This window comes from Gobius niger (assembly GCF_951799975.1).
Source record: "Gobius niger genome assembly, chromosome: 1".
Taxonomy (NCBI): Eukaryota; Metazoa; Chordata; class Actinopteri; order Gobiiformes; family Gobiidae; genus Gobius; species Gobius niger.
In genome coordinates this window covers 55,653,282-55,669,453 of record NC_136852.1, presented here as the reverse complement: position 1 = coordinate 55,669,453, position 16,172 = coordinate 55,653,282, and the positions used below count along the sequence as shown (strand labels likewise).

The window sequence follows — 16,172 nt, the reverse complement described above, 5'->3', positions numbered from 1 at the left end:
TAGGGAGAGGCATGGGGGTAAAACAAACTCCTGGGGAAGGACTGATTTCTTATTTGCCCGATCAAATGAATAACACAGCGTTTCAATCTTTCAGACAACCTAAAACATTGATAAATTAAGTTAACTTGACTTGAAAGTAACGCAGTATTTTACTGTGGTTATGGACACATGAATGAAATAACTGCAATAAACTAATCATAATAACATGCCGTGAAGGAAATCTGAGCACTGAAACAATTAGAATGAGTCCAATTAAGCTGTCTTAAAACAGTACTAAGTAACTCATGCCCCTAAAGGCCACAAGCGCCACTGCAGGTGTCATAGCAAGTAGCGTTTTTTTTACCTATTAATTGTCCGTGAGAGTAAATACTACGCTGGCAGAGAAGACAAAGGGAGAGAGGGATATTGTACATCCAATTACACAATAGAGATAATTTTTTTCACTAAAACTTGGCTGTAAATTCTGTTTTAGTGGCACTAGCCCGCGGTTAGCTGTTAGCTTCTTCTTCGTGATTCCAATTGTGGTTATTGGTGACTCCGACCCATAGGCAGGAAAGCTGCATGTGGTTTTCTGGCAAGAGATACCACCACCCATTAACACTTGTATTACCCCCAGAGGGACTACGAAAAGGTAATATTAAAGTAAACAAGTTACTAAGTACTGCTTTAACTTTAAAGATGCAAAGAATCACCACTTCACGACATGGGCAAGAGGGGGACAGGAGTTTTGAGTTCTTTAGAATGGAAGGAACTGATAATGCAGGATGACTGAAAAATGTCTGACTGAAAGCTACACAAGCATTTATGATTTTTTTAAGTGGGAACTACAAAGTAACGCAGGAAAAAACACAAAAAAGAGTTTGCTTTAAAGAAAAATATGCAAATTGACTGCATTCCTTTGAAAAACCCCATTATCTGCGTGCTGCACTCCCAGTGCTGTTGACCCGGACAGGAACCTGAGGGGCAGCCGCGGTCAGCTCTGAGGAAGGGGGAAGTGAAGTTCTGGCAAAGGAAACTCAGAGTCGGACATTTCTGGAGAAAGATAAGACGAAAGCACAGCGAAAGGAAAAACTAAAATAATAATACAAACTCTCAGAGGGGAATGACATTACAAAGACAACACAGATATCCTCTTTTCCCCAAATCTGCACTAACTCTTAATCAACAAATATAATGGGGTGAAAAGTGAATACGCTTTCAAGGCTCTGATCAGGTTTCTCTGATCTACAGCGAAAGCCTGGACTTGTGTGGCATGGGCAGGTGCTGCAGCTGAGTAGAAAAGCTCCAGGATCCAATGTCATGGTTTTGTTTGCTTTTTTGATATATTACCGACCCGCTGCCCCGCCTCGCATTTGTGCGGGGGAGCGGTCAGTGTGCCTCATCTCTCCTACGCTCAACACCTAGTCCCACATAAATAAACTCTGCCTCCACTGGAATCCACCCCCTGATAAGACGCGGGACGCTTCATTGAAAGTCATCCCCTGTCCCGACATAAACCACTGACACATCTGGCAGCTCTTTCCCATATCTCCAGTCTCTCCACATCTGACAAGCACAACCCAGTGACTCAAAAAGATAAGAATGGTGATTAAAGACTCGTTGGTCAATAGATAATTTTGCTGAGGTGATTTGGCCATGACAGCGGTGAGATAGTAGCGACCCGTCAAATCGATCGCAGACTTGGAGGTTAAAAAGAAGAGCCGATAATGTGCGGTCAAAGTAGTGGCAAAAGTTGGTTATCTTCAAAGAGGTTTAGTTTTCTGCCAGAACCACTTACTTAGACACACAGTATGTGACTGACATAAATGAGAGATAATGTGTTTTATATAATATACTAATACAACTCAGCAGACAAATAAATGATCTACAGATCCAGAAGCTCAAGTACGATCACAAGAGTATAAATATTTGAGCTGAAATAAAAGTACCATATTTTCTGGACTATAAGTTGCTCCGGAGTATAAATTGCACCAGCCAAAAAATGCATAATAAAGAAGAAAATAAATATATAAGTCGCTCTGGAGTATAAGTCGCACCAGCCTTGGCAACTACCTGAGCATGGAGGCGTAACTGCACCATTGACAATAAGAAGAAGAAGAAGAAGAAGAAGAAGAAGAAGAAGAAGAAGAAGAAGAAGAAGAAGAAGAAGAAGAAGAAGAAGAGCTTTACATGAGACAATTAGATATACAAGTTGCACCTGAGTTTAAGTCGCACCCCAAGGCAAACTATGAAAAAAAAGTGTGACTTAAAGTCCGGAAAATACGGTACACAGAGCACAGTTGCCAAGTTATTAGGGAGAGCTTGTGAAGAAAGTAGCTACATACCTACTAATTTAAAAATACTACCAGTGCTACTTTATTACTGCAAGGCTATCTCTGCTATTTCAATCAACATAAGTAGTTCTACTTGAGTTACCACATTGGCAGCTGCTGGCACAATCACTCTAAGATTATGGGAATTATGAAGATCACCAAAAAGTTGTGTTCGAGTATGTCATTACTTTGTACATTGCTATTTTCAACCATTGTATATATCCCTGGCATTTCTGGCTCTCAAGTGCAACAATGTTTGGAGCAAATGTCCAGTCCCCACTGCAGCTGTTTTTGACAAAAGAGGAACTGGCCGGGACAGGCAGGAGTGGCCTTAAGCCCATTCAGAGATCAGCCTATATGACACTGAGCCAGCCGTAAGTCACTGCTGACAACAAGCCTGAGCTTTTGTGGCACTCGTGAGTTAAAAACAAACACATTCATTCATCTCATGTACATTACTCACAGTCCATCTATGGGTAACGTGAAGAGTGTTACTGTCCATTTTGTAAATTGATGCATAGTGATATGATCATGTTTTTTTTGTGTCCATCTTCGGTCAATTTCATTTCTTCAGGTTTTCCCAGGATTTGAATGTGGGGCTGCGGTGCTCCTCCTCTCCCCAGTGTTGTAGATGTGGGGAGTTTTCAGTCTCTTGGGGGACATCTCTCTGAAGCGCCTGCCAAGCGTCTCCTCTCCCTCATCCGCATGCACTCGCCTTTGTTCCCCAAACACTTCTTCTACCTTCCACTCTTGACTTATTTAACTATTCCCTTCATTATTTCTCTCCTGGACTTTCACACTCTTATCTGCCGTTCCCTTCCCTTCCTCTTCCTCTCACCGTGATTCAGCTCCGCGGGCTGTGCATAATTAGCCCTAAACACAAGGCTGTGCGCAGGCCCACATCTGGAAGGAGTTTGGACATGGCAGTTTCCAACCAAGACGGCTAAATATTTAGGTTGAGAGTTACTGCGTGTGGATGAACTCATGATAGAAAGGGGTAAAAAAAGGAGAGTATGAAAAGTGATAAAGGAAAGAAGTTGGGTTCACGCTGCACAATGGCGCCCTAGTTCCTGGGTTCTCTGAGCCAAAGTACAAACCTGAACATTACCTCACACTGTATAGATTTGAATCAATAGGGCAGTTCGTTTATTCTTGGAAACTGTTTTTGCTCTTGTTTACGCCTATCTGGAACCTCATTCTAGTCCGAGCTCTTTCATCTTTTGACTGTTTTAGTGCTGGTTTGTCTAGCTTCAGTTCTGATTAAATATGGTGTGTCTAATCCTATTTTTAAGATAGTACTCATCAAAATCAATTCCAGATTGAATTTTTAGTACAAGTTTAGATCCGTTGGTGATACTGTTTAGGTCTTGTATGGCCTGGATCTCATCAAGCAATGCATTTTTTTCAGGAGAAACTTTGTTACTGAGTTTAGACCTATTGGTTCATCAAAAAGTAGGTTAGTCACTTGTAAGGCTTATATTTATGCTGCTGTGATACTTTCAAAACACTACAGTAAATGACAATACTGATACAAAGACACGATGATACGTTTTGGGTGTTCACTTCGCCAAATCCGAGAGCAAATCCTAGTGTAGAGAAGGTGAGAATATAGGAGCGACTGGTTGCTGCTTTATGGCTGGCAGGAACAACAAACAGGCCAACTAATAGTTTTAATAAACAAAACCCCGTCGGGATTTCCCATGAGGCTAAGGGGCCTCAGCAGGAATGTTCACAGGGGCCAGCTGTTGTGCATTACACTGAGCAGCCGCCCGGAAGCCTGGGCCTGTGTCTTGCACGGAGCCCATCTTCACGAATACACAGAGGACTATAGTAGAAGCAGCTATGACTCCAGCTGCAGTGTGAGGGCAGGGTCCCAGGTGTTTGACCACCGCGGGATGGTTTGGGATGGTGTCTGCAGCCTGACTCAGGAATGTCAGGGGGTAACAGGAATATCAACGCCGTGTCCCGCATTCCACATCTGGAGCTAATGCAGTGCGCTGCAACAAAAGCGCAGCATGGGGAAACTTTTTTGAGGGGGGAAATAGAGGTTTGACGTAAAGAAAATGGCCGACGTACACGAAAAGAAACTTGGTCAAATGGTCTTTTTTGTATTTTTAATAAACCTCAGTATCATCAGAGCCATTTTGATGTTCCCCTGTGCTTCCAGGGCAATGTGTTAGCCAGATGTGCATCCTGACGTTATTATGAAAGACACATAAGGCACTATAAATGGTATGCAGGCTGCTTTTGTTTCTCCGGGGCACAAATCTCCTCACTTTACCTCAGATGCCAGATCCAGAGGGCCGCTTTTGTGAAGGCTAACGTGTTTTCTTTTTTTTCTTTTTTTTATGTACCCATGTAAAGCTCTGTTGTACTCCCACACAAGTCAAAGCATTTGAGGCTGTGACACTGTGTGGGAACTGGCTACAGTCGGAGCAGCTGCAAAACAAAGTGATGACAAAATTAAATTCCAGGGAGAAAACACCACCCAGAAAGTGTCACTGCGAGATAGTTAGTCCATTTATCATATCAGTTATTGTGTTTTGGCTTATGCCGGTGTCCTCATCATTTCTAATAAAGTGTAATTAGTTAGATGTAGTTGAATGACAAATAATCACATTAAATGATTTGTGTGAGTCCCAAATCTCGATGGAGAGGTTGTTGTCAGGAGGGGCATTCGGTGTTAACAGACAATTAACATATTCAAATTTGTTAAAAGTCTTTATAGATGTAAGAATTTTGGCTCTTCGAATCCTAATATTGTAGATCATTTCTCCAGGCTGTGTCAGTATGGAGGCAGGTAATATGCAGTGACCCCAGAAAAAAAGTTGTATAAAATGCCAAGTTGATACAGAGGACGGTTTTCAATGCCAGAAGCAAGTCAAGGACAAAAGAGCTTGATAGCAAATATGTTTTTTTTTTTCCCTTTCTATTTTTACAAGGCTAGGAGTCAGCTGTGTGCAGGGAGAGGAGCAATGGAGGGACAGACGCTGAGTGAAATTTAAAGTGGCAGAGTTGTGTCAAAGAGGCAGGGCCAGAATGACAGCTACAGTGGCCTGCCCTCTCACTGATCTCCCCAAATGTAGGACAGAGAGGAGACACACAGCCCCACTTCACAGTCGAAACTAGATCAAGATGTAAACTTGTGACCTAACATGCCTTATTACTGCAACGCACTCTAAGCAAGTTAAAACTGAGGTCATGAGGTCAAAGAGATGCACGGATGACATGGGAATCCAGAAGATGTGTGCAATAAATGGCACACTATGTCAAATAAACAAACACACATTTTGACTTGTATTATAACACTTTCCGTACTTTAGTATTAAGTCAAGCTACTCAAAAGTTACACCTACTCATTGTCAATCAAGTTCATTTAAACATGCATTGAATGACATGGAAACCAAAGCAGAAAGGAGCACATTTAGACTTACAGAGTGACGGTCCTGTTGGGCAGCAGGCTGGGATCCGGGGGCTCAGACAGCTCCTCTTTGCTGCAGCTGACTCTTCTCCCCACCGCCTGGACACCGTGGCCCTTGGAGCGGTCGTCCGTGCAGCTGCAGCCCCCGGTGGAGGCGATGGGCCCGGGACAGACGGACTGTGACCGGCCGAGCTCCAGAGGCAACGCGAAGAAGAGCAGCATCAGCACCAGCAGTCGCGCGGGGATGCCACACATTGTCCTCGGGCTGGATGACACCTCAGCAGCACCCCCGCCTCCGGTCATCATCCCATATCTCCAGCCCGGAGCTCTGAGCGCTACTCACACGGTACGGTTGTGTCCTCGCCAGATGGATAAATCCCCAAAACGCGTAAAAAAAAAAAAGTGCGATACCACTTCACAGCCAAGTCACTCGCGCTTACTTTTTTATATCTGAAAGTATTCCCAGTGCTCAAAAAAAGAAGAAGAAAAAAACTCTCATCCACTGGAGTGAACAAAACTTCTGACAGTCGCGTCGCAAACTCTTCAAAGTTCCCTCATAGCCTCGAGCTTTCAAAAACAACCGACTCCAAGATTAAATCAAACTTTTGTCTTACTTCACCAGAGAGAGTGCTCCCAAAAAGTATTGGTTTTCTGCGCTCCTGTCCAGGTCACACCGTTACTCACTGTATGAAACTACAGCCCAAGTGCGCCCATTCCGTGTGAGGGCGCGCGCATACGGTCCCCGGGTCCTAGCGCGTCCATGTCACGGAGACAGGGGGGGGAGGAAACGTCACGTGACCAGCGCCAAGCCCACCTTCTCTGTCACTTTGCGCGAGTTCATAACTTTTGATTTGAAAGGCCCAATTGTGAGAGGTCCTGACTCCTGGCGCTTGTTTGAAGAATGCAGTTTGAAAGTTTTATTTTAGACTTACTTAGACTTAGTTCTACTTAGTCCCTTACTTGAATGTGCAAGTGAAGAAGATAGAATATTGAGGGAGCGTGAATCAGCACAAAACGCGCGGTAGTCACTGTATGCCATAATTCAAAGTCTGTACAAAACAATCGCTACAGATGAGTTTGACCTCTTAACCCCCGCCTTAACCGCGTGCATTTTCTCCAGTTCAGCTTTACACAAATCCATGTGGTCACAGCCTATACAGGTCAGTGTAACACCGTATTTGAAAGCTAAGACCAACAAAACTCATCTAAATGGAGCTTTTTTTCTCGCATTGTTGTCACTTATTATTTTCCCATTACATTTTTGTCACTTTTTCATCACATTTTGTCACTTTCTTGTCACTTCTCTGTTGCTCTTTTTTGAGGCTTTTTTGTCACTTTTTGCATTTCTTTTTTTGTCATTTTTCTGTTCTCATTATCACCGCTTGTTGCATTTTCATCCTCGTTTTTGTCTTATCTCTGTTGCTTTTGACACTTTTTTCCCCCCAAGAAGCTTTTACATTTGGGTAAAGCCATATTGAAGAAGAAGTGCTCTGTTCAGGTGGGGGTTAAGAGGTTAATATTAGTCAAATATATGGCGTTTATTACATCTGATGTTCAAATGAAGCCAATATAATTATGAGCCTATATTGATATATCTGCAGCCCACCAGACTGCCATAATAATCAATAGCTAATTTCCCCCCAACTTCAAACCCTAACCACAAAGCTTAACTTATGGAGCTACTTCTTACTCTGCCCTGCCACACACAATCTCTCAAAATACTGTATAAACTTCCCTACAAGTCTCCCTTTCATTGATTTGCCAACCACCAGTCTCTGTGGTTGGAACATTGACCAAATCCTGCACGGCGCGCGGATGTAAGTTAAAAATATTTTTTGATATCTGAGAGGCACAGGAAGGCCGGAGACTGCGCAGCGGAGCGAAGAATGTCATAATATGAGTAGGTGAAGGAGAAACGTTCTTAAAAAGGGACTAAAGGTGATTGGATTTGACATGCACTCATAGTCATCCTTAAAACGGGGGACCTCAGACACAGCGGTGATATAATGGTGCATTGTGCTGCGGCCCTCACGGTGCACGGTATTATTCCTGTGCATATTACCGCGCTCCGGGCCCAGTGATTACTCAAAGAAAGCACAAAGAGTGGATGGACGCCCGCTCCGGCAGTGAAACGCGGAGCTGTTTATCCAAGCTGTTAAATAAAGCTTCAAGTACACCACCCCCTCCGTCTGCGCTCTACGCATAGCCCTAAATCATTCTCATCTGGAGAGCGCAGTTTCCAGTTGAAATGTCACGTCCCGAACTGCGCATTACATCAAATTGTACTTAATCACATCCAGACGAACTTTAATGCTGTTCCAACATTTTGGTGCGCCCCACAGCCCTGCGCAGCTCCCCAAAGCCAAGCAACTGCTTCCCCCAGCTCTACCCTAAATCCACATCTGCATCCAGGTAGGAAGATGAGCAGCAACGTTATAAAAACAGTCTACCATTGAGATTAGAAAGATTGGTGAGAAATGGGTCAGGAAGCCGCTGTTTCTGCGGCTAAATCAATCAAAGAAAGAAAACGTAAAAGTGGTAGAGTATGTATATGCTGTAGTAGCTATATGCTGTAGTCCAAGTTAGATCAGGTCCTCACGGGAAGCGCAGAACAAGCGGTTTGTTCCTGTGGAAAGTGCGACATCTAGTGACACATTTTATGTATCACAGTTCTCATGAGCACACGCACATTAAATTAAAGGTCAGTATTTTAACAAAGATAATTTTAATTAGCAAAAATAATTTATTAAGATAATTTACGTTTCACAGCAGCATTTTTGAAAGCTTTTATTGACCAAGTTGACCACTACTGGCCTTCATGATTTTGCTGCCCTCTGTTGGCAGTAGACTAAGCTCACATCTCTGATTAAAACCCCTCATTGTGGCTAGGGATGGGATGATAGACAATAATATTGTTAATCGCAATTTTAAAAATGCGGCAATTAAACGATCGCCACATTTGATGATTATCGTGATTATCGAGCTAGAAGATAATCGGTAAATCCATCAGACAACCAGTGCCGATAGCTTTACCAGGAGTGGGTACGTCTCCATGGAGATGTGACAAAAGTCAGAAATGTTTAACATTTCAGTAGGTTAGTTCCTCATCCAAATCCATTCTTTGATTACCCACTGCAGAAAGAGCATTATCTGTGACGAGCTGCTCATGAGCTGCATGTTTTGTATTGATGACAACAGTTTAGTCCAAAATGTTATAGTGTGCCTTTAAATACTTACTTTTTGTCTCACTTAATTTGACATTTACAGCAGACAATGGAATATTTAATAATTGCCCAATCCTCATCATTTTTTAAACCACAGGCAAATGTCGTGATAATATCTTAATCGCAATTATTCTGGCATAATGTCATTATCATCCCATCCCTAATTGTGATGAGCTGCTGGCACCTGTAGGTGTCCATGTATCTGGTTTCTATATACAATAGAACAATTGTGGTGTTGACTTTTAGTTGTTCAAGACATTAAAAAGCCTCGCATTTTCCCATAATGGTTTCACTCCATTTCCACATGATGCCATTTGAAACTGGCCACAGAGCAGCTGCTCCTCATTAAACAGCATTAACATTACGGTGAACTGTACAGTCACAGTCAGTGAAACGAGGTACACCGGGTTAGCAGCCAGTGCCCGTGGAAGATGGCGGACCACGAAACGCAAGCATACATTTACTTTGTCAGCAGTAATAACACTTACACAAGAACATCAACCAAGAACACTTTTTACACCAAGAGCTATTATATAATTTATTAAGTGCCACATTAAATGTGAACAGGTTCATCTCAGGGTACGACTGCAAACTGGACTGTATCATCACAACTTCACAATAAACGTCCTGTGCATTTGTTATGGTCTATACAGAATACATTTTTATCACAACAATATTTGTAAAGTGAACATTATTTAAGTCCCTCATAAACATGAGTCAGCATTTTTTTTATTTTATTTTTTTACATTTCCAACATGTATTGCTTACAGGGAAGAAAAAAACTGCATGTTTTGGCCTTTTCTAGCAGAAAATGTTTGCTCACCTGGACCCTTTTCACTCGCCTCATGCTCACGCACAAATGCAGATGCTGAGAAGGCACGCAGAGTTCTGACACTCTGCATGTAAAAGCATGTTTCTCCACACAGCCACCACCCCACACAGGCCCACACTGTGCACAGAACTGAATGGCATGCAATAGATAAGATTTGGTCCCTTTTAATTAACTAGGAACCTCATATTTCATAAATACCCAATTAATCAGAGCTTCGAACGGTTTGAAACCAGTCCTGTCAGGTTTAGGTATTTTACAATTCAAAGTACTGCAAATAAACAAAGCTTTTCATCATCATTTTAACTACAGACAGAGTCATACAAAATTGATAACTTGCAAGAAAAGTAATCATAATACAGCAAAATAAAGTGATCAGGAAAGAAACTCCTCTGGCATGTCATTGATAGTCCACATTTACGTCTGTCCATAGGTGCTCAGCTCAGTCAGGGCTGAATCCTCATTTGTTCATTGCCCTCAATAACGTGGACATTGTCCGGGCCCCTGGTACCGCTCATTGGCATGTTTCTCACAGTACATCACGTCATCCACCCAGAAGTGCCCTCTCATCCGCAGGTTCAGCCCACAGTCTGTGCAGGTGTAGCACTCAGGGTGGCGGAAACGATCGTCCATGATCCTAACCGCCTGTGTACTGTGGAAATACCAGACAAACATTTGTTCAATTTCCTACCTCTACGGAGCACTCACGCAGCTTCACATTTGTAACTCACACTTGCAAATTGATTAATTTATTTACTCTATAACATCACCGTCAACCAATGATGACAAGCTGTGACCCAAATTAAACTAATTCGATTTTCTTTGTCATCAAGACCCTGAGTTGAATCTCCAAATTGCAGCCTAAAATACAGCACCACTTTTTACAAATGCCAGTACTGTACATCAAATAAGAGCAAATAAGATTATGCCAGAGAATTTCGTATTGATACAAATCATTGACAATATTTTCTATATTTTTAGAGTAGTTTAACAGGTATTTGATCTCTGAATTGGGCCTGACATTGCAGACCTCTGCTCTAGAGAAATGAGGAAAACAACTTGTAGTCCAGTGGGCGACTGTATCAACAAAAACACAAAGGCCTAGAAAATTTCCCAGTCAAATCAGCATCAGTGCTCAAGAGTGCCTTCACTGTAGCACATATAGTGACAATTTATAAAATACAATCAGTCCCCAAAACTTACACAATGCTGGTGCCACACTTCTCACAGGTGTGCTGCTTGTTTACGCCAGCCACGGAGGCGGTTTTGGGCAGGTTGGGAGAGAGGTTTCCTGGGAACCTCAGCGCTGCCTCTGAAATGAAAGAGAACGGCTTCAAAATGGTTCAGAAAGGAGCAGGACTCGCGCTGTTTCCCAGAGAGGAGGCTATTCCCACTAGTCACCAAGAATGTTGTGGATTGATTTTCACTCATTGATCAATTGTGCCATGAAAGAATGCGATTCTTATCTTGATTCAAAGACATGCTGAAAAGGGGGGCATGTATTTTATCCATGCAACTACGAGGGATAGTGACAAATGGCTTAATACAGCCTTAGCCTTGTTACTTGTTTCATATAGAGGCTGGTCAAGCTACACAAAATAGCTTTGGGTGCAAAAACACCACACTGGGGTCGCTTGCTCTGTTGAGCTGTTGCTTGTATTTGATGAGTGACTTTTGGGTGAAACTGCATAAAAAATATCAATACGTTTTTCACAAATGAGTTTCAGATTTGGTCATAATCCTCACATTACTAGTCTCGATAAGACCCACTAATATGGCAGTAATTACCTTGACCTTTTACATGTACAAACTATATACTAGTTCAGACAAAATCAAATGGACTACAGCCAACCTTTCTCATCAGCCTCAAGCACTTCCTGCAGCATTTTGAAGGTGTTGGATTGTCGAGGCGTGGTGCGAGACTCCTTGTTCTCCTGGATCATTTTGTACACCTCCGAGTCCTTGTCAAACTTCTGCATTGCAAAGTCTGAGCTTGAACTACTGTAAACAACAAGAGGACAAAATACAAACATGTTACAGGAAGGGCAATAATTGCATCATGATTAAATAATGATTACATTAAGAGGAGTTTGAAGAAACATGTGTGTTTAATTAACTAAAATGGCAAAGGAAGGGTCAGTGTGCGGCTTTCAGACATTTCAGCCCCAGCCACAGGAAGGTCACTGTCCAGTCAAGGACCTGCCCTGCACCCCTGTCCTTTTGCACTAATGCTGCAGCAGATTATGGAAAAAAGATACCGACATAAAAGTTTGAAAGGTCAAAATAGCGCTTAATAGACAGATAGACAAAAACTTTATTCATCCCCCGCAGGAGAAATTCAGTCGCAATGTCCAGTCGCAAGAACATTCATACAAAAGACACATAAAAACACATTTTTTGACTGAGCTGTTATACAGCCTTATAGCAGAAGGGAGAGGCAGGGAGAGGAGCCTGTTGCTGCGCTCGCTCCTATGAGCCAACAGTGTGTCATGTAGAAGGTGCTCCTTGGTGTTACAAAGGATGCCCTGCATGAGAGTCCGCACCCTCCTCCCTACCACAGAAACACACCTCCTGATCAACTAAAGAGTCACAATTATCAAATCTTATAAGGCTGCCTGCAAGTACTATATACAGCAGTAATATCCTCTGCCAACAATAATGTTCTGTCTGCTCACCGTCAGATCTGGGAAGCTAAGCAGGAAGGGCCTCGTTGGTATTTGGATGGGAGACCGTTCGGGAAACACCTGGGTGATTGTAGTGTGTGAGTGAGTGGTTGGTGGTGTTCGGTGGGGCCAAGGGCGCACATTGACACCTTACATCAGTCTACCCCAGGGCAGCTGTGGCTACAATAGCTTACCAACACCAAGTATGGAGTGAATGAATAATGCAATGTGTTCTCTAATATTAAGGATAAAACTTAAATAATGAAATAATTAGTAGAAATAGCTGAAAAGGTACTTGTGCAAATTTGGGAATATGTAAAAACTTACAAGTGTAAATTAAATAAGTCAAATATGACAATATAAATAAACAGTATACACAAAGGATGGAACAGATTAAATATATAATGCAGTGTAAATTAAAGGGGATAATTGATTATCAGTCACTGCGTAAACAATTCTGTTTGAGACTTGGTTTAGTCCTGGTGTATTCTCTGTGTATTCTTGGGTTAGTCCTGACAAAGTCCTAGTTTACTCTCGGCTTCGTTCTGGCTGTGCTGCCTTTGTTCTGATTTACATTTGGCTTAGTTCTGGCAAAGTCCTGGCAAAGTCCTGGCAAAGTCCTGGCAAAGTCCTGGCAAAGTCCTGGCAAAGTCCTGGCAAAGTCCTGGCAAAGTCCTGGTTTACTCTGGGCTAAGTGCTGGTTAAATTCAGTTTCATGCTCACTTATGGCTGGTATTTGAGAACCACTGACGTACAGTATATGTCAGTTCTCACAAGCTCCTACAGCTTTTGTCAAAACTCACAGTAAACCCACAACCATAAAGCAGCCTTTGAACTTTGCATGTCTGCAATTAGCAAATTTACAAACTAGTAAAAGTAGAGCAATGAGAAACACTCCCTCATGTGGCGGGGAAGTAGTTACTTTTTACTGCATCTGCTAAGCCTCATGTGCGGTTGAGAAGCAGAGCAGTAACGTTGTGAAGAGAAGATGATAGATACAAGTGCTCTCGTGTCAGTCAGTGTGTCTGGAGGGCGCTGTGGAGTGTTTGCTGTCAGTACAAACTGGTCTATCGGGTACAACAGTTGGCCACAGGTAAAAGGCCTCAACCACACCCGAACCAATAGAGGAACATAAACGTCTCAAATTAAACTGACTGAGTGTCTCCCTTGTCATCAGAATTTCAACAAAGAATGGCAAAATATTTAACTTGAGAAGACCCGCACCTGCACTGTGAACAGCCCTATGGAGATGGATGTATTCTGCTGGGGCTCTGCTCTTAGGAAATAGGGGAAAATTACTGTTTGTGATAAGCAGGGCCTAACTCCTGCACAGTCTTTGTGCCAGTCCCAAACCTAGCTGAATGTGCCGTGTCTGAAAGAGCACATGGCTAACTGTATATTGAGTTAGTGGTTCCCAAAGCGGGGGGGTGCGATATTAAATTTGATGTATATTTTTTTAAACTGAAAACAGCATACTAGTGATATTAAATCAAATATCAAGATAATGTACGATTTTAAGTTTTGCACCTGAATTATCATGCGTTTTACAGTGAGAGGTCGAGTTGTTGGTCTAGTAATTTTGGGGGTCAAGGGAACTCCTGAATTAAGGGATGAATCTCTGTAGGTCAAGCGGTAGATGATTAATTGATGACTAATAAGTAAAACGTCTGTATCTTGTGCAAACATTCTGTGAGTGCAGAGGTCAAGACATTTTGACAGACAATGTGATTAGAAGTTTTCAGGCCTCTTTTAATCATTTCCAGTTCATTATGTAGCGGTTTGTTACTAAAATCCTGTAATTACATTTGATATTTGTACAAACTCAGCAGTAATTTTCTTACAATAACAAATTTAAGAAGAAAATAGGAGGGTACATTTTGTTGACTGATTCCAGTGCAATCAGTCATAGTTGTTTTTCAACATTCATAAGAGTTTAGGTCTGTGATAAATTCCATTCACTTCCCAGAGAAATGGGACAGAGAATGGCAATGCTGTCGAGCCTGTGAGCAGACAATTTTAACATTTTCAGTATGCTGTTAGACTTCAACATAATAACGTACGAATCAATACAATGTGATATACACTTCCTGAACTCATTGTACATTTTCTGATGAGCATGAACAAGATGCACAGAAAACGTCAGACACAAGCAACATACGACATGTAACTCAGACCAATGTCCGACTTTTTTCCCTTTCACCAAAGAACATGGTTTAAATTGAAAACAGACTCGGGGAACGCGCGCCCTCCACCCTGAGCAATCAGTTTTCGTTTTGTTCAACTTCTCTCTTTCACTCTGACATGCAATCTCCAAACAAATGGAAAGTCTAGGTCAAATGGGAGGAAAACAAATACGTATGAGGGTCATATGAAAAGCAATACTTCTGCAGTGGAGGGATTTGATGAAGTAGCTGCAAACTTGATAGTGACTAGTTCTCTGGGAAATTATGCTTTTAAACGTTTTATGCGTCAATGTCAGCATCTGAGAAACAGCTTAGTGGTCTTTATGCCCAGACTGGAGCAGCACAATAGGAAAGACAGAGGAGACTCAAATCTGGTGTAGCCAAAACATTTTCACATCACAAGGCTAAATTTCTACCAGCAACATCTACAGCATAGAGCAGGTCAACTCAGTACTGAACATCCAGATCAAACAAATCTCGCAGGACTTACCTCAGACAGAAATAAGAGAAACTAGACCACAACTGCAGTTTCTTGTGGCTGTCTCAAACTCTCTGTCAGTTCTCCGTGCGTGCAAGAGGGAAATATTAGCATGCACGGATGGAGAACACACACCTCTCTCTATCTACAGCAGACTAGACAGAAAAACAATAGCCGAACAGAAAGGTGTGCCCATGGGTGTGCTCTCATTGGCTTGGCAGCGCAAAGGGGCGGTACCTGGGTGGTTCCAAGTGTGTGATTGGCCCAGAGAAAGCAAGACGAGGCTTTGTGTGCCGGCTGGGGTCTCTGGACTGGGGGCCAATTAGGGGGGGGAGAAGTTGAGTCTGACTTTTTAGGCAGTACGTGGAGTTTTGATTTGACCGAGGTCCGCGACACGTCACATCACAGGCCTGACTTTCCCCAAAGGGAGACTGGGGCCAAAGTCAACCATCCTGCTATGTGAAAACACAGACACCAGGCTCTCCAGCAGAGAGTGGACACAGAGCACTGCACGCCATGTAAGACTGAACAAGGATAAGTGTCCAACAAGAGGCCACAGAAGTTAGGTTTAAAAGACAGACACATGAGACAAAAGGCACGTCAGCGGACAAATCAATAAAAATCTGCTCACAAAAAATGCATGAGTTCACTCTATAAATGTATGGCCATTGAACACAAATTCCTCTAGTTCTGTAGTGGAAATTCTCCATAGAGCATCAAAACACTTTTACATCCCTGGCCTTAAAATGGCGAAAAATCTGCCAAAACAAATCTTTTCTCATGTCAGTAAAAGATACTGTATCAGAAAGATACTGTAGTAGTGTCTTTAAATGATAAATTGCATAACTAAACATTTTGTCCATGGCTTTTTGTGGCTTTTTCTTGGGTTTTTAGTTACTAACAAAACATATGGTCAAAAATAAACACACAAAAAGATGGAGTGAACTGAAAACAAGGCGTGTGTCAAATGACCAGGCCGGACCGTCACCTCATCAGCACAAAACACTGCAGGTGGGAAACGCAATATACCGTTTCCTGAGAGCTCTAAACATAATTGTAATG

The 16,172-nt window shown here is 42.4% G+C and overlaps 2 protein-coding genes across 2 annotated transcripts in view; both read right to left on the bottom strand.

The window, feature by feature from the left end:
- The window catches only part of adgra2 (adhesion G protein-coupled receptor A2), a 38,669-nt gene extending 32,558 nt beyond the window's left edge, over positions 1-6,111 (bottom strand). Inside the window, exon 1 of the mRNA XM_079571006.1 lies at positions 5,747-6,111. Within this exon, the coding sequence (XP_079427132.1) occupies positions 5,747-6,039 (293 nt within the window). The 5' untranslated portion in view covers positions 6,040-6,111. The remainder of the gene's footprint in view (positions 1-5,746) is intronic.
- Positions 6,112-9,487: 3,376 nt separating this feature from the next.
- Positions 9,488-16,172, bottom strand: part of pdlim2 (PDZ and LIM domain 2 (mystique)) — a 34,068-nt gene continuing 27,383 nt past the window's right edge. Inside the window, exons 8-10 of the mRNA XM_079554655.1 lie at positions 11,639-11,787; positions 10,990-11,098; positions 9,488-10,438 (exon numbers count right to left, since the gene is read on the bottom strand). Of these exons, the coding sequence (XP_079410781.1) occupies positions 10,264-10,438; positions 10,990-11,098; positions 11,639-11,787 (433 nt within the window). The 3' untranslated portion in view covers positions 9,488-10,263. The remainder of the gene's footprint in view (positions 10,439-10,989; positions 11,099-11,638; positions 11,788-16,172) is intronic.